The sequence below is a fragment of the Neofelis nebulosa genome, chromosome 8 (genome assembly GCF_028018385.1).
Source record: "Neofelis nebulosa isolate mNeoNeb1 chromosome 8, mNeoNeb1.pri, whole genome shotgun sequence".
Classification (NCBI taxonomy): domain Eukaryota; kingdom Metazoa; phylum Chordata; class Mammalia; order Carnivora; family Felidae; genus Neofelis; species Neofelis nebulosa.
In genome coordinates, this window is record NC_080789.1 from 64,198,389 (window position 1) to 64,217,714 (window position 19,326).

The 19,326-nt window shown below is 43.8% G+C and overlaps 1 protein-coding gene across 9 annotated transcripts in view; it reads right to left on the bottom strand.

Moving 5' to 3' along the window:
* The window catches only part of SCN8A (sodium voltage-gated channel alpha subunit 8), a 179,612-nt gene that overhangs the window by 105,742 nt on the left and 54,544 nt on the right, over positions 1-19,326 (bottom strand). For all 9 annotated transcript variants that reach the window (XM_058742723.1, XM_058742726.1, XM_058742721.1 and 6 more), the window contains exon 2: positions 17,834-18,163. In XM_058742723.1, the coding sequence (XP_058598706.1) occupies positions 17,834-18,109 (276 nt within the window). In that variant the 5' untranslated portion in view covers positions 18,110-18,163. The remainder of the gene's footprint in view (positions 1-17,833; positions 18,164-19,326) is intronic.

Here is a 19,326-nt window from a genome sequence, read left to right on the forward strand (position 1 = left end):
TGGATTCTCTGGTGAATGAGAAAGGTGAGCCCCTGGGGTACACTACAGAAAAGCCTAAGCAACAATGAAAGAAGGCTGGCCCATGTCCCAGGATCTAAAAACCACCAGGCCAGGCCTTGACAACATCACCCACCTGCCTTAGAAGAAGACAGGGAAGAGGACTTTTAAAAGTAACGTCCCCTGCACCTTCCGTTTCTCTTATCTTTTAGTTTGATCGTGGTGGAAAGACAGGTCTCGAGGTGCCACCGAGGGTACTTCCTATCGCAGAGTCAGCATCTGCGCATTAATAAATCTCTGCTGCCTGATTAATGAACAAATGCTTGTATGTGCGAGATGAGGGACAAGAAGGAAAGGCAAAAGAAAAGGAAGACAGTAAGACACTGAAACTGTTAGCTTTGGTTGAAGAAAAACCAGGAGGCAGCTAAGATCCTGAATTAGTAAGAGCTGGCGAGGAAAGTAGGGATCTTCAGTGAATTTTAAAACTACAGCTTTATAGGTATATGGGCTTTATTAAGAATGTTTTAAACGTGAAGTAGAAATTTCATAATGAATCGTACTGAACACTGCACACAGAATAAATAGTTTATCAGCACTCCTTTCTAAATATTTACATCCTATATCTTCATCAAGTAGAAAAACAAGGTATTTTTTTCTATTCAAAGAGAAACAAACATATAAGCCACACTAAATTTCCTGAAATGAAGAGGAATCCTCCATACTTCAAGTAGCGAGTTGTATTACAATAAAACACACTTTTTGTTAAAATAATTATTTACATAAACTTAATTTATATGCAGTTTTTCATAACTGCATATTTAGCATAAAACAAGATGGTGTTTGAACTAACACAAGTTCTCGAAGCTTAGGAATCTCCCTTTTGACACTGGTCCGTGTGGTGCTTATATGAGAAATAGAACAGTATATATCAGGGGTCAGCAAATTTGACTTGTAAAGAGCCACACAGTAAATACTGTAGGCTCTGTGGGCCATACAGTCAACTCAACCCTGTCCCTGTGGTGCAAAAGTAACCTCAGACAACATGTAAACAAGTAAGAGTGGCTGTGTTTCAATAAAACTTTATTTATGGACAAGGAAATTTAAACTTCATGTAATTTTCACACATCACAATATATTGTGACTTTTGACTTTTCCGTAACCATTTACAAATGTACAAACCCTTGTGAACTCACGGGCCACACAACAACAAATGGCAGAGATGACCTGACCCATGGGACATAGGCGATTGATCCCTGTTATACACTAACACCAGTTCCAGACCTAGGCCAGACTGGCTGCATAGGAATTATGTGAGTAGCTTTTTAAAAAAATGCAAATTCACAAGTCCCACCCCAGAGGTTCTGATGCAGTAAGCTGCAGAGGAATCTGTGCTCACCAGGATTTTGGGAACCACCAGGTCACCTCCCAGGTCCCTAAAACAGTGGGGTTTCAAAACACTTGTCTTAAAACACTTAGGTTCTCCTGCTTCAACTGCTCCTACCTCGCTGTATGGCCTGGACTGCATCTCTCTGGATCCGATTTTCCTTGTCTACAATATGAGAGAGAGGGCTGCCTGATGGGCGTGCCCAGGTCCTTTCCTGCTCTGACATCTGTGACTCTGATTTAGAAAATATGCAGAAGCATCCAAGATTAAGTACAACAAAGCAGCAAACCATACTTTGGAGGAGAAAGCCTATTATTATTTATTCTTTCACATTACATCTTGGTGGAACTCTCCTGAATTGGTTATTTTGCTCCTTCATGGGATACTCTGTCAAGTTCAGGGTCAACAGCATTTGATACTATCTTGAGAACTACACTTATGTGGGCAGGGGGCAGCATGGAGCAGCCCCACGGCACAGCTGCCCACAGGCCGCATTCCCCTGCCCTATCTGCCAGGCTTTTAGGCCCTCTTCTCGGCAGGACAGAGAATACAAGAGAGAAAATGAAGCGGCCTGACTGGTGATGGGCTAACTAAAACAATATATATATTTAAAGCATGCCCCATGCATGGCTAATAAAATCTCAGTAATCATCATTAAACTGCTGATGAGAATCAAGAAAAGGAGATTCGTCCCTTGTTCAAACACTGGATTCTTCAAAGCCCAGGATGAGTGGAAAGGAAAAGCAGGCATTGGATTCTTACAAGAATACTTCTTAAGCAAGAATAACTTGGTGTCCATGCAGTCCAATAATATTTTACCTAATCTGTCTTAAATTAGATCTTTGTGAAGTAAACGAGTTAAAAGGAAAACTGGAATTGAATTGTGGTTTACTGCCCAAGGGGAAATATCAGTTTATAAAAACAGCCACTGAATGCGTTTGAACACAAGGCCCATTAAGAGCAGTGGAACGGCTCTTAACGAGTTATGGCATGGAGAATTAATAAATATGTCATTCGGGCATAAAATGAACCTTCTGAAAAGCACAGGCTTTTCATTTCCAATTAGCAACGTGGGGCTTGGAGCGCAGGATGGAGGAGCTTCACCACTGCTAATTCAGGGTAAGATGTATCCTCTTCCGGGTCTACGATAAGGGAAAGGGACACTGTGTAAGACCAGGTACGAGCCCATTCCTACACACGCCACACAAATCCTAGCATACTGCAAATGCAATACAATAAATCTACACAGTTACCAAAGCACTGCAGTGCAGCCAACTTATTAGCATTTCCTCACTTTCACCCCAGGATCAGATTAACTTTTTTAATCACACAAAAAGTATAGATTGAAAGGACATTACAGAGAAGAGTGCTCAACACAGGGTGGACTATATCACAGAACAGAAAGCTTCTTAGAGAGACAGGTTTAGTACCCAGCCCCTGGTTTGCTGTGGGACACACGGCTCAGGAGAGTGGCTCTCCACTCAACCAAGTTCTCCCTCTCCTGTGAGGTCATCATCTCAATTAAGGCAAAGGTAACCTGCAGGTACCTGATGACCTTCTGGCTGTAATGAACACTGAGGGGCCCAGAGATTGAGCCAACAAGAAGGCAGCTGGAAACCAATGTCCTTTGAGTCTATCTAGCTAGAGCTGTTACTGACACTGACTTATGACTGTCTCCCAGAGTTTGGGCCGTAGATCTTAACTGTTTTAATCTCTGGCACTGCCCAACCCTCTTGTTTTTAGCTGCCTTCTCTAGCCTTCAATTCTTGCCTGCCTAAACCTAACATATATACCTTATTCTCCCAGACCTATGTACCTCTTCTGTACCAGGCAAGTGGCCAGTTTGACTTACAGTAGTTGTTAGCTCTTCCTGCCTAACTCAAACTGTTAATTCCGGTAACTTCTACCAGGGGCAAATCCTCTCTGCCTATTGCTTTCAGAATGTGCATGCACAGAGTGGTCTTCTATCAGATAATAATACAAATACAGCTGATCTGCAGGGCAGCTACAGCAGTAGTAAGGGCAGGAGTCAGGTATCCGCTGGTCAACGGTGGTTTGGCATTTGACTTCTAGCTATAGAGCCAATATGGCAGGCAACAAGCAAATGTCCTCTCAAAGTTTCCCTGCTTTATTTTGTTTTTTTTAATTTTTTTTAACGTTTATTTATTTTTGAGACAGAGACAGAGCATGAACGGGGGAGGGGCAGAGAGAGAGGGAGACACAGAATCTGAAGCAGGCTCCAGGGTCTGAGCTGGCAGCACAGAGCCCGATGCGGGGCTTGAACTCATGGACCACGAGATCGTGACCTGAGCCGAAGTCGGACGCTCAACCAACTGAGCCATCCAGGCGCCCCAAAGTTTCCCTGCTTTAATAAAGGAAAATAAAATGCTGAATCTAAACAGGTTCTAGGGGCGCCTGGGTGGCTCAGTCGGTTAAGCATCCGACTCTGGCTCAGGTCATGATCTCACAGTTCGTGGGTTCGAGCCCCACGTCAGGCTCTGTGCTGACAGCTTGGAGCCTGGAGCCTGCTTCCGATTCTGTGTCTCCCTCTCTCTCTGCCCCTCCCCTGCTCATTTCCTGTTTCTCTCTCTCTCTCTCTCTCTCAAAAATAAACAAATAATCTTTAAAAAAATTAAAAAATAAACAGATTCTACTTCAGACCAGGAAGGTGTTCAGAAGTAAATGGCCTGTACTGTCAAAACAACTACCTCATGTTGAAAAGAGTCCAGATGCCTTTCTTAATCCCAATCTGCTTAGTGGGCCCCTCAGGTGAAATCACAACTTTAGTCCCAGTATGCCTCAGGAAAGGCTCCAGCAAAGGCACAGCTGGCCTGAATTTCTTCAGTATCTGTGTCCTGGTACTAAGCTGCCTTTAGAAATACTGAACTCAAGCAGGACATGAGACACGGACAAATTCTGATTAGGCTTGTACTTCTGTTTGAACTATGAATATTTAGAGCCCTCATCTTCCAAGTCTCTATTCCACTACCCTGAGGATTGAGCAAGAGAGACCTCTAAATCCCAAATTTATGTTTTTATTGCTTTGGGTCATTGATAGCTATACCATGAACTTACCTGAAGAGTAACAGTGAATACGCATTAAGCATTTACTATGTGGCAGGCACCATACTAAGATGCCTATACAATATCTGTCACCCAGTAATGGGTAGGTATTATTTTACAGATGATGAAATTGAGGTGGAAAGGTCAAGTAACTTTCCCAAGACCGCACAATTATTCATTAAGTGGCAAAACTTAAAATCGAACTGCGGCGGCGATCTGACTCCAGAGTCTCTGATCTTAATTGTCATACCGTACGGCAATTTTAAAAAGCTTTAAAAAAATCTAACTCCTCACTTTACAGACAAGAAAGCAAGCAGAGAGAGAGCTCTGTGCACACTGACACCACAGAGCTGAGGTTTACCAGGTCCCAGGTCTCCCGGCATCTGGTCCTGAACGCTTTTCACCACCCCAAGTCATCTAGTCCAATCCTTGGGTCAACGAAGGAATCTCTCTTGCTTAATACCTTTAACTCCGGCAAAAAGCAAAGCCCCTGCATGTGCCTCAGAGATCACAGCAGCTGGTTATGGTCTTTCTCCCAAATTAAGCTGGATGAAGGCAATGCTGGTGCCACATCTATCTATGGCTTTGCTGTTTTCCAGGTGATTCTGTATACACTTTCTCATTCAGTTTGACCTTGTAACCTCGTGCCCTCCAACCCACACTGGGAGCAGCTGACACCCTTCCTGCCCATATCCTGGTCACAGGAAGCCATACCTGGCACAACAGCAGTGCTGTGTACCTGCTCCAGCGCTGAGCCAGCATGATGCTGCTCCCCAAGGCCGGGCAGCTCCGAACCTCCTACATGGCCTCTCTTCCTCACTGCCCTTCAAGAGGAGGTGGCCTTTGACCTTCTTCCTCCTTACCCTCTTAGGGGACACAGACTGCAGCTGCTCTGGGGTAAAGCAAAATGCATGCTTATTATGGAAAGTGTATTAACCCCTCTAGTCACTGTATTCGTATTCCAGAATATTCTATATTCTCGCTCTCTTCTTTCTTAGAAAGCAGCAGAGAGGTTTCTATAGAGGCTTTGATACAACAAAGAGCTGGATTTAAGACCTAGCTCTGTTGCTTATTAGCTGTCAGGCCCTTTGTCAACTTATTTAGGTTGCTAAGACTCAGGTTTCTCACTGATAAAACAGGGATAATGACCGACACTAGCTACTTTATCAGGTTGTGAGAATGAAATACAGAGTCACAAAAAGTACTTACTACAGTACCCGGCACAGAATAAACACACAATAAACGTGACTATGATGCTGCCACTGCCACTCCTGCTCCTTGGCTACAAACACGGGCTGGCCGTCAGGAGACTTGAAGGGCATGGGGCGCCTGGAGGGCTCCGTCAGCTAAGCATCTAACTCTTGATTCTGGCTCAGGTCGTGATCTCACAGTTCACAAGTTCGAGCCCCACACTGAGCTCCGCACCGTCAGCGCAGAGCCTCCTTGAGATTTTCTCTCTACCTCTCCCTCTGCTCCTTCCCCATGCTAGTGTGTGCACGCACATGCACACGCACGTTCTCTGTCTCTCAAGTAAATACATAAACTTTAAAAAAAAAAACGAGAGGGGTGCCTGGGTGGCTCAGTCGGTTAAGCGTCCGGCCTCAGCTCAGGTCACGATCTCATGCTTCGTGGGTTCGAGCCCCATGCCAGGCTCTGTGCTGTCGGCACAGAGCCTGCTTCGGATTCTGTGTCTCCCTCTCTCTCTGCCCTATCCTGCTCCCACTCTGTCTTGTTCTCCCTCGCTCTCTCTCTCAAAAATAAACATTAAAAAAAAAAAAAAGGAGAGTCTAAGGACTAACATTCACATTAGTTGGTATTCACAACGCTTGGCAGAAGCCAGTAGGACAAGGTAGAGCAATTCTCCAGAGTCACTAGGAGACACCTGTATGGTTTCACTGGTTCAAAACAGGCCCCAGGGCTTAGGTCAAACCTAGGAACTCTGGAAGGAGGAGAAAATAAAAGCTGCCTAGTATGCACACACTGGGATCCAACCTGCCTTTCCACCTTTGGCTCCTGTCATAGCCAAAGTAGTGCTCTAGTCACAAGTAAACTCACGGTGTGAAACAATTCAGCCTTTCCTATGCCTCTCTGCCTTTTCATGCACCGGTCTTTATACCCAAACTTACTCTTTCTTCTCTTCTCCAACAGGTGGATTTTTTAAAACCATTATTTTATATGGTATACGTTAAGGTCCAGCTTAACTATCACCTCCTCTCTGAAGATGGCCCCATTCCACTGTCTCAAACAGAATTATCCTTCCTTCCTGTGTGTCTCCACTCCGCACCTACTCCTGTTAGAGCAGTTAATGTGGTACTGTCGCTTTTGTTTACACATCTCTGTCTCTCGCTGGACCCTGAGATCCTTAAAGGCAGGGTTATAGCTTCCAACTACCGTTTCTCAGCTCAGCAAGCAGAGTGCAGAATGCGATGCCCATCTGGCATAAGGTAGAGAGCTCACATGTGTTTACTGAGCATATGAATGAATCTCTTAAGACTTGAGGAAAGGATACCATACTAACTATACAACAAACCTATAACTTTACACAACTTTCTGCTAGGTGCCTAATTGACCTTTTCCACCCTTTAGCTCATCCTCCTGTAAGAATTGTTTTAGTTTGAAAAGTCTTCTCATCTTTTCTATGTCTTTAGATACCATGCTAAAGATATAGCATGAAATAAACAAATACACTTAAAAAAACACGCAAAACACCACATACTAGCTTCATATTGTGGCAATGTAAAATGACAGAAAATTATCTCAAAATGATAGTAGAAAACAAAAACTCAGTCTGTAATATACTCCATAGAGACAGCGTGATATGGTAGAAAGACCGTGAATATTAAATCCTACATCCCTGGAACTTAAATCTGGCTCTGCCACACACCAGCTGAGGAAATGTGAACAATTACGATTTCTGTCTGAGCCACGATGTTTTCTTACTTACAAAAATATGCAACATTCTACTGACAGCTCCCTAACACTGGTCACCCTTAAGGACTGCAGAAAATTGGGGAATCAATAATGATATCCAGAATTTAGCTGGTGTCATCCACTAAAATAGCAGATGAAAGCAGTGGGTTTAAGGGGAGAAAAGAGCTCAATTTTGAACACACTGAGTTACCTGCAGGAAATCCAGAGAGAGATGCCTGGCAAGGTGCTGAATATTAAGGCGCGTTCTAGGCTGGAAATACAGTTTCAGGAGTACTGAGAGTCTAGGTGACATCACCCAGGGAGAGTGTGCCAGGAACATGGGCCAGGTACGGAACCCGGGAGGACACCAACATTTAAGGGAGAGGAGGGGGAAATGGGAGAGAAGGAATAGTCTGAGATGTAAGGAGAATGCAGCCAAGGAAGTAAAGAAAAGAGCTGCAAGAATTGGGGAGCAATCCACAGTATCAAACACAGCACAGAGCTCTGGTGGGATAAGAAGTGAAACAACATCCGATAAATTTGGCAATTTGACATCACAGAGGATCTTATCTTGAGAATGCCAGCAGAGAGGGAGGATGCGGGTGAAGAAGCGGGTGGGAGGTTTGTAGGTGGTGATGCTGAGTAAAGGCTACTCTTTGAAAGTTTCAATGGCAGGAGAAGAGTGGTTAGACTAGCTGGGGATGTGGGGTCAAGTAAGGGCTCATTACAGTGCGAGAGGCTTTGATAGTGTTTAAAGCTGAGGGGAAGGAGCATGAGTGAAAAGGGAAAGACTGACAGAACAGTGTCACAGCACAGAACAGTGAGAGGAAAACTGAGAGACAGAAGTTCTAGAGAAAGTTCTAGAGAAAGTCCCCTGGATGGGGACTGACCCTGAACAGCAGACAGGAGATTTCATCCTCTGAAATTGGGGGAATCTTTTATTCAAACTTGAATCCATAGGCCAAAGTCTGTAGCCCCAACAAAGTCTCTGGAACAGGAGTGCCTCTCCAGAGCTTATATGGAACATTCTACTGCTAGATTCAGAGATGGCAGAAATTGTCCTATAAGGGGGCAATCCTAATCTTGAATGGTGTCAAACAGGGTTATATGTAACGAACAATATGTAAAGAATTTACAACTCATATGAATTTGGAAGCAATGAGTAAGAGAAGCATTCCTCTGTATAAGGACTTTACGGGCTTACTCTCTGACGAAGAAAGGATTTAAAATATGGTTAATTATCATCAGAAGATGATCAATATCACCTTGATTTTGAGACATCCTCCAACATTTCAATGGTCATTACTAAATAAGTCATTCGATGGGTCAATTTTTATTAAAATAAAAATGTTTCACACCCTGGAAAAAACTGTCAGAGACTAATCCCTCTGATAGTGGAATCAATCAATCACGTGGAATTTTATGGCTAAGGTGATTAGCTAATAACACACATTCCAGAATTCAGGTAAAAGGTGTCTTTCTCACTAATGTGGCTACTGGTGCAAGGACTTGAGAAGACCTGAGGCTCTTTTCTGGAGAAAATGCTAGGTTCTATCTGCAGATGGCCCGGTGACTCACACTGATGCTGAAATGTACTGGACCCCTGCCTATGTAAAAATCGAAGACTGGCAAAATGTCTCAACAGAGTGACAATCCTGGCTTTTAAGTAACTCAGGAGATCGGCATTATGGGTCCTTTTAAAGATTATAATTTAGTGCTTGCTAAAGGCCTATTTAAGACACCGAGTATTTAGACAGCATGCAGCCTTTGACTCTTCTGGATTCTCCAAGTTTAGTCTCCATACCAAGTTAGAGCACCACAACCTCTCAAGTACCTGGACCGTATTATCTTTAATGCACTCACCATTATATGTAATGATGAATTTCTTTACCTGTTTATTATCTGTCTCCCCAACAAAAACTAAGGTTCCGGAGTAGCATAAAGAGATCGTCTGTTTTGTTCCCAAGGGCATGGAGCAGAGCCTGGGCATATAGAAAACGCTCAATAACAATTTATCAGATTATCAAATGAATGACTGAATGCTAAACTCTTTCCTTAGCCCTCCACAATCAATCACAACAACATCCTATCAACTTATCTCTGTAACACCTCTTGACTTCATCCATTCCCTTTACTTTTCACTTCCACCATCACACTTTGGACCCTCACTACCCCACGGCTGGTCTCTGCCCTCACTACCCCACGGCTGGTCTCTGTCCCAGTTCTCTTTCCATCTGGTCCACCGTACGTACCACGGCCACATTCACCTCCCCCAAGCACAGCTTCAATCACGTCTGCTCAGTCCCCGACACCGTCAGTAGTTCTCCACTATTTGTCAAGTAAAGACCAAAGTTCCTGGTCTCACACTAAGTCCACCGTGATTTGGCTCCAGCTCTCCCCTCCCAGCCTCATCTCCCAAGGCTCCTCACTCATTCCCCCACATTCCAGCTCAATCAGACCCCTCAGCTTTCTCCTCCACTGTCCTACACTCTGGTCTCTGAGCCTTTGCTCATATTGTTCTTTCTGCCTACAATGTTTCAGTCTATCCTTCTTTCCTAAACTCCGAAGCCTGATTCAAATACTACAATTACAATGAGGTAAGTAAGGCCCTTTCTGGGGCTCCCTTACCAAAAATAGTATATTATACACTACCTTGTTATAAGCTACTTCAGGGTAAAGAGTGGACTTCATGAATCTTTGTTTCCCCAACAGAATTGAACAGACTGCTCCACCCCTGCAACGCCTCCCATATAGGAATACTCAAGAAGTATTTGTTGAATAAGCAGGTTGTTCTTATATGAGGCAACCCAAACTAGTATATATTCCAATGTCAGCTTCTCTCATTTCCTTTATAGTCAGTGAATACATGGAGGGTGACACAAGTCGCCCAGCCAAGAAAGAAGCAAGAACACTTAATAAAGGCAGACGTGACAGGACAACTTAGAATATTCAGGAAGTGGCATCCTTTGTATAATACACACTTGATACCAATAAACCAAGAAGAGATTCAAGCACTAGGAGGAGGCTATCAACCCATGACCTTTGATAAAGTTCCTTCCAATTCTAAGTTTCTACAAGAGGAGAGATAAGACTGGTGGCGCTGAACAATAGTCATCCAGCCCTTTGAAGATCTCTAAAATGTCAGGAGCTACTTCCTCAGCCCCTAAAGGAAACTAATTCTTTGGGAAAGGAAAAGATACACTGGTAATCAGTCTCTTCTCCCTCTAGAGTTCAATTCATTTTGGTAGATGGGAAAATTTTCATTAGAGAAAACATCATAATGTCACCTTTCATGTTCAAAGCACTCAGAAAAGTACATAGTGTTTTCGTAGGCATATTTCCTAAGATTAATTGATTCAACAGATAGGGATTGAGCACTTACGACAGTGCAGGCACTGCTCCAGCCGATGAGCAGACAAGAGGATGAACAACAAACAAATAAACATATGGCTGGTGTTGCTGAGTGCTACAGAGAAAACTGATGCGGGGTAGGAGCAACAGGCTGTTTCATTTTGTAAAGCATAGTCAAGATCATCACAACAACCTGGCGAAATAGGTGCAATACTATAATCTTAATTTCCAGGATTAGGGAAACTGATTCCCTGAGTGGTTAAGTTACATACACGTTAACCTGGAATTAGATGGGGAGGGGGTCAGAAATAAGATTTCCCAACACTGGGTCTATTGCTAAGGGTTTTTAAAAAAAGATAATAAAACAAATAAACCTTATTTATTTTGGGGGGGAGGGGACAGAGAGAGAGAGAACTAGAGAGAATCCCAAATAGGTTCTGTGCTGTTAGCGTGGAGCCTGACACGGGGCTCGAACTCACGAATGGTGAGATCATGACCCGAGCCGAAATCAAGAGTTGGATGTTTAAAGGACTGAGCCACCCAGGCGCCCCTACTGCTAAGGTTTTAAAGAAGACCTAGAGTTGGGAATGTTCAACTAAATTCCTTCCCCTCTAGAGAATGTTGCTTAGAGAGTGGAAAAGAGCACCATACATGCACATCATTAACCCATCACCCTGAGAATGGCCTGCCTCCCACTGGTGCATAAGCATTTGCCTCCCTTTGGTCTGGTGAATAAAATAACAGAAACACCATTTTGGTTTTTTTTAATATTGTTGCAAAATGGCTTTTTTGAGCAAAATAAAGTTTGAAAACATGCAGTTTTTATTTAGAATGGAAGGGTGCATCTAGCCTTATTGTGCGAGAGCAGGCAATGCAACACTTCATTAGCAAAATTTCAAACCACACCTAATGGATGTAAACTCTCCTTTAGCGGCCTGTCTCTGCTCTGCACACTTGTTGAAAAGTGTGTGAAAATAGATTCAGCAAGGATTTTCTGCCAAGAGCACATGGGACTGCGTGTGTGTGTGTGTGTGTGTGTGTGTATGCGCGCACGTGTGCGTGTGCCTGTGTGTGTGTGTGTGTGGGTAAGGAGAAAATTGTAAACATTCCTGGGAACAGGATGCCCTCCTATATCTAACCTGAATTAAATCTAAAAGCCACTTCTTAGTAAAGGTAGGGCTAAAGATCTTAATGTAGCACAGGAATTCAGAAGGTAGAATCAGTTCTGGTAGAGAGAATCAAGTCAGGCTGTAAGGAAGAAGAGGGCCTTGGACGAATGGGTCGAGGGTCAAAAGTTTCCTGAAGTTAAAGGACATTCTGAGAGGAGGGAATGGAGACCACATTCTGAGTCCCACATTCTGAGAGGAGGGAATGGAGACCAGGAGGCAGGGGGCACTAGGGAAACAGAAAGCAGTCTGCTCCAGCTAAAACGTAACGGTGACAGACACATGTGTGAAACACAATGAGAAGGATATAGATATAGGCCCAACTCTTATCTTGTATTTATTATAGGTAAGGGAACTGAAGCCCCAGAGATTTTAAGTGATTTACCCAAAGGCAAACAAGGGGCAAAGAAAGAACTAAAATGGAAGTTTTTATGTTTCCAGCTAGGTGCTCTTTTCACTGTCCCATTCTGTCGTTGGGGACGGGTGGGAGATCTTCTTCCCTTTAAAAGTAAACATATACAGGGGCGCCTGGGTGGCGCAGTCGGTTAAGCGTCCGACTTCAGCCAGGTCACGATCTCGCGGTCCGGTCCGTGAGTTCGAGCCCCGCGTCAGGCTCTGGGCTGATGGCTTGGAGCCTGGAGCCTGTTTCCGATTCTGTGTCTCCCTCTCTCTGCCCCTCCCCCGTTCATGCTCTGTCTCTCTGTCCCAAAAATAAAAATAAAAAACGTTGATAAAAGTAAACATATACAGGGGCACCTGGGTGGCTCAGTCAGTTAAGCGTCCGGCTTCAGCTCAGGTCACGATCTCACAGACCGTGAGTTCGAGCCCTGCGTCGGGCTCTGGGCTGATGGCTCAGAGTCTGGAGCCTGCTTCCGGTTCTGTGTCTCCCTCTCTGTCTGCCCCTCCCCCGTTCATGCTCTGTCTCTCTCTGTCTCAAAAAAAATAAACGTAAAAAAAAAAAATTAAATAAAAAAAAAAAAGTAAACATATACAGAGAGGTTAAATGAGTTGCCTTTAGATTACATATCCAGCTGAATAGTGGCAGCAGTGCTGATACTGAGCCCGAGTCTCTGGAACAGCTTATCGAGGGCCACTGCACGACTTAGCAACTTCACTGGAGAAGGTAAAATCCTGGAGCTGATACAAAGGCCATCCTTCCCCTCAGAAGCACTGTACCTGTCAGGACCCATCCTGAAAAAGGTTATAAAGCCACAGGGACGATCAGGGATGTGGGTGAAAAAGCAGGTTCTTCTTCCTGTCTCTAAATTTGCCTACCTAGCTCCAGAAGGACTCAGCCAATGGAGTAGAGTATTGATGAATAAAACATGAGAAAAGCGGAGACCTCGAAACGTGTTGTAATAAACTGAGAGTTAGGAGGCATGGGTTTTAGTTTTGACTCTACCACCAACACGGGTGCTGGCTTTTGACAAGAACTTTACCCCATTAAATTTATCAGAGGAGGATGATGAACCAGTCTATATCTAAGGCTACAATATTCTAATTTTCTATGATTCTGGGTAGACTCCAATTTGCAGGAAAAGAGACAGGAAGAGTTGAAGGTACACTGAACTCTGAGAAACAACATGTAATTTAATGCAATAGGAACGAGCCCTATTTAAAGGCACATCAGTCCATCCTATAATTTCGATTTTTGTTTACATTTATATTTCTTTTAAGAGGATATGCCCACTGAACAGAAAAGGACACACAGAGCAATTACCAATTTTAAGAAATGGGAAAAGGAGTAGGAGTCAACTCTGAAGGCCTTTTTCAACTTAATCCATAGACTTTCTTGCTGCCCCACTTAAGATGGTTATTGGAATATATGTGGCCATTTGAAATTCACTAAGTTATTATTAAGAACTGGAGAGAGGCGTCAGGGTGGCTCAGTCGGTTAAGCGTCCGACTCTTGATTTCGGCTCGGGCTCACGTTCATGACGTGGAGCCCCCTGTCAGGCTCTGTGCTGGCCGTGGAGCCTGCTTAAGATGCTCTCTCCCTCTCTGCCCCTCCCCTGCTCATTTGTGTGCTTCTCTTTCTCTCTCTCTCTAAAAAAAAAAAAACAGAACAAAGAAAGACTTCAACAGGCTTAAGAAAATAGAAAGAAAACCAAGAATAAAGACATGTTGGCGAGTTCAAGCTTGTTAGAGTACCTATTTGGTTTTGAATATACATATATAAAGAAACTCGGGAAGATCCTACTAAAACAGTGGTCACCTGTTCAGGGAGACAGAAGTGAGCAGATGAGGGAGAAATGTAAAGGGGAGACTTTTTACCAAATAACTTTAATTGACTTTTTAACCATGTAGGTAAATACCTTATTTTTATTTAAAAATCAAATAAATAAATATAAACATCCCCGAAATTCTATTTTTTGCAAGCAACTGTTGCAAAACAAGAAAGCCAAACAAAGGAGACATTAGAACAAAGTCCCAAGAGGCAAAGAAAATGTTGTAACACTGGGAGGTCGGAGGAAACCCAAAGAGAGAATCATCTAGACTGTTTTCAGGGACCATCTGGGAAAGTCAGTGAAATACAACATGCACAACCCTGTTGAGGGCCTGAAGTAGCTTATGATAGCTCAAACCAGCACCAGCTGGTACAAGAGTGTCTTAAAAAATATGACACACAGGTTTATGTCCCCGTGTCCCTGGAAGAGTGTGAAATCCGCAAGGGGATAAAAATGAGAACTCTACGAATGGGGAAGTAGTTTTCCTTCACCCTCTAAAACAGAGGGAAGGAAATGAGACACCGGTGTCAATGAGAGGCATAAAAGTGATTAATTAGGTAGAAAAGGAGACCTATGAGGAAACGGGAAAGAAATCCACTTTTATCACTTAGCAAAGAAATTCTGTTTGGGAAGAATTATTTAAGGCAGCCCATGAAGCACAAACATAAGGGAATGTCCTCTTAAAGTCATTTCTACTCTCAGGATTTTTTGATTTGTGGGTTAGTTCCCAGTGTGCTTCCTTGTAGAGGAGACCTTGCTAATTTGGCCTAGTGAAAGGCCTAGTTAGTAAGAAGTATTAGTAATGCCAGGGAAGACCTGCAAATAAACTTGAGCCAGCACATTATTAATCAACTAAAAAATCCCTCGCTTTGGGGCGCCTGGCTGGCGCAGTCGGTAGAGCATGCGACTCTTGATCTTGGGGTTGTAAGTTTGAGCCCCTTGTTGGGTATGGAGAATACTTAAAAATAAAATCTTAAACAAAAACATCCCTTGCTTATAAGGACAATTAATACTTCCGAAGTGCTACTAATGTTCTTTCTTGTCACAAGTGTTAGTTTGTTTGCTTCATAACAATCATTAAGCTATGCATTTATGTTTTATGAACTTTTCTGCATGCCGGTATATTTCACAATAAAAAAAATGATCACCAAAAAAAAAAAAAATACAATTAAAGTTATCCTTTCCACAGACTATATACCCTTGTGGTGAGGCCAAAGGCTGAAGTCATCCTGTCTATCATGAAGAACCAGTCTCCTAATGGAGCTCCACCAACATTCCTACCCAAGGAATGACACCCATCAGGGCCAGAGATCTGCCCTCTCTGAGGCCTCACTTCCAATCCAGGGTCACTGAAATCTGAGGCATTAGGAGAAAAGAGGCTACCTATAGGGCAGACACCAGGGGAAAAGGCATGCAAAGGAAAACTGGGCCCTGTTGATGTGTATTCTTCATCTATTAAGTTGGGTTTAAGGAAAGGAGATTGAATCTGCATTTGAGTTGGAAAGATAAACAGTTCAAATAAAAGCAAAACAGTTCTGGCTGCCTGAAAGGCCAGGGTCCAAAGGGCTTTACATATCTACTTATTGCAGTAAGAGTGCTTTCTGAAAAAGTCACACCATTGGCCAACTCACCTAAATAGGCACAACCTAAACCCTGTGATTTGTCATTGCTTTGTACCTCTACTAAGATCATGGATGCAAGGATAGGAAAGTGTAAGAAGACATTTCTAAAAATATTTCAAAAATTTACAATGGGATGAAATGTTCTTCTAAAAATAGCCCAAGATTCCACGTTCCCTTGTTCACTAACCCGGAAAGTTAAAGCCTGCCTCCTCCCTCACCCATCTACCCCACTCGGCAAAGGCCCACATTACAAAGCCAGACTTTAAAGAAGGGAAGAGTAACTGAGCAAATCAATGAAAGTTTATGAAAACTACTCAGCTCCAGAACTTGAGATGTGAAGAAGTTCTTAGAAAGTCTGTCCAACTTCTCAGTTCTAGATGAGAAAATTTAGGCCCAAAGAGGTGACACATCTTGCTAAAAGGACATGAACTAGTTTTGGGAAGTTGTTTTATTTGTAACTTGCTTTTCCCATAAACTATTTGAGGCATCTTGAACAATACACATATGACAAAAGAGAAATATAGATCAGAAACATGGTGCATTATGGTAGAGTCAGGATTTCTTACTTCTGGTTGACTGTTATTCACATCACTTCATGCTTCGTTTCTTAAACTTTCTATATTTCCCAGTGGAGGATACAGGCCACTGTTGGCACTTATATCCTGAGTTGCAAGAGAAGTGAGTGAAGGACCATCTTGTGTAGACAACGTCGTAACTGCCTTTGCCATCCTGAGCCAAAAACGCCTTCACAACTACAGCTGGGTCAAGAGATCAACTGGTCTCATCTTACTTCTGTCTCGTTATTAAGCCAAGAAACTAAAATTTCTTCCAAATTATGAGCCTGAAGGACAATTTAGTTAAGGGAAGCTTATGGGGCAGTTTTGTTAATATAGATAGTTGAGTTAAGCTTTATATTTGTGAATATGTTATCACACACAGCCTTTTCTCCCCTCATCTGGAAACACCTCTCAATCTAATTCTTTATTTTTTTATTATTTTTTTTTTTAATTTTTTTTTTTTTTCAACGTTTTTTATTTATATTTGGAACAGAGAGAGAGCATGAATGGGGGAGGGGCAGAGAGAGAGGGAGACACAGAATCGGAAACAGGCTCCAGGCTCCGAGCCATCAGCCCAGAGCCTGACGCGGGGCTCGAACTCACGGACCGCGAGATCGTGACCTGGCTGAAGTCGGACGCTTAACCGACTGCGCCACCCAGGCGCCCCTCAATCTAATTCTTTAAATGACCTTTGTCAAACGGGGGATCCCTAGAATGGTGTTTGGCGTCAGTCCTCAGTATGCAATGGCTAAGTAGTTGGCTGGCAGATTAGCCAGGGGGCTTTGCTTCTCCACCTGTTGCCTTGCTGCAAAAGAGAATCATGAGAAAGAAGCCCACGGTTGGGTCAAATGTTTGTTAGAGGAGTTTGAAACTCTTGGCCAAATGAAGACAAGTATTTATTTCACTTGTGCTTCTTACGAGCAAGAGTAACAGAACGGACTCTAATGTAAGAATGAGTGTTGGCTCAAGGCGGACAACTGAGTAACAAGGCCAAAGACCTGGTCTCCTCACGGGCCCAGTTTGGTTTACCCTCTACTATTCCTGTCCCCAGCAGCTAAGATCTAATGTCACCAAGGGACAGAGGAAGTTCCGATAGAGTACAAATCCATCATCTCCTTCAAAACAGTAGGCTTTGCTGATGTTGTAACAGTTACATCATCTTTATATGTAAAGATGGAATTCTGAGTGGGTGTGGGAGACAGATTCTACCTGGCTGCATCATCTCTCGGTACGCCATCTTTCTTGGACTCTATTAAATAGTCCCGTTTCATTTATGTTCTCTTTTGTTTTTGTTTTCGAATCTGTTTTCATCTTTTTCTGATCTGGCCTGGAACCAAAAACTGAAGCCTTATTAACAGACTCGAGGAGCGTCAAGGCCCACAAATGAGCCTGCGCAGCAATTACACTGAAAAACAAACCCCATCAACCAGAAGCGAAACAAAGGATTAACTACTTATCCAAACTCTGGCAAAGGGACAGTTCTTCCTCCCCCGTCTCCCCTAAGCCTGTTAGGAAAGGGGTGTCTGAAGCCGCACTGCCGTCTCCTCCAACTCACTTTCTGCGTCAAATAGTATGGGTCAAAGTCCTCCAGGGGAACTGCAACCAGGCCTTGCGGGATGTCCCCATAGATGAAAGGCAAACTCTTCCCCGCTTCCAGGTCACTGTTCGGCTTGGGCTTGCTGTCCTCATCGTCTTCCCGATGACTGCCTTCGGCCTTTGGCGGTTTCTTGAGCTTGCTCTCGGCAATGCGCCTCTCGATGTTTGCCAGTGACTCAGGGGTGAAAGGCTTGAAACTATCAGGGCCTGGTGGTGCGAGCAGCCGCGCTGCCATCTTCTCATCCTGCAGCAGCTTCGTTAGTTATGCTGCGTCCGGGACAGGTCAGCTCTGGAAGAAACGGCAACACAGACAGCAGTAATCAATCGCTGCTCTAAAAAGAGGCCAGACCAAACCATCTCACTCTCGACCTTTATTCACAACCTCCGCAACACATAGTTTCTTCTGTGACACGGGTGTTTTGCTCTTCAGAAAATCTGTGGCGGGAATGGGCGAGATGATGCTCATAAGCCCCTCTCAGGGGAACGGTCAGCCAGGGCGATCCAAAGATGGGAGGCTCCTAAATTGCTCGTGTTTGTTACTTACATGCAACTCACTGTTTGTAAACCACACACAACTACAAACATACATCCCATACCCTCAACGGACTTCTATTCTAAATTAGTAAGGCATATTTGACATCACCCAGGGGGACGTGTCAGCTTTGGAATCCTCCTATGATGCTCAAGTCACCTTCCTGTCCTGGAAGTCTACTCCCTACAGAGATACTCTTTCTTCCAAAGACAACGCAAGGGCAAACTGTCACTCTTTCCAGATTCCGGGTTCTGAAAACACTAAACCCTTCAAAACTTTGGAGGCACAACAAAATACAGACAAAATAGCTTCCATCTGCTTTGGCTCTTCCATTTCGAGTTATTTTTCAATCCACCAAGTTGTGTAAAATCCATCTGGTACAGAAGTCCAGAAGTGCGTGCTCTGATGACCAAGATCCTGCCAGGGACAACCGGGGGCGGGGGGTGGGGGTGAGGGGAGCAATTGGTGGAGGAATCTCAGAGAACTTCCTCTGAAACAACAGCACCACACTGCCACAGGGTGAACGATGGCCGAAAGGCCTGCATGCAACCCAGAGGGGCTCAAGCCAGGAAGGACAGAAGTAAGAACAGAACAAACCAAGTTTTTCTTCTAAAAGGAAAAATGAAGTAGTGCCACACGAGAGCCAGTGATTTCTAAGCACAGGATCTGAAAAGCCCGTTTCCATGTTTACACAGAGTCCTGGGTCATCTAAAACACGCCCTGACACAGGGGAATCCCTAACATCAAAAGCACTCATGCTTGGTGCCTGTCACAAAAGGACCTGAGCAGGTGAGTCTTACCACGAAGGCTTTAGGGTTGTACCGGCATCTCATCTGGTGTTCCTGGTGCTGCTTTCTCCCTTTAGTTTTGTGAGCTCCACAAAGACAATCAGGGAACTTCTTTTAGAAAGGCTAAAGATT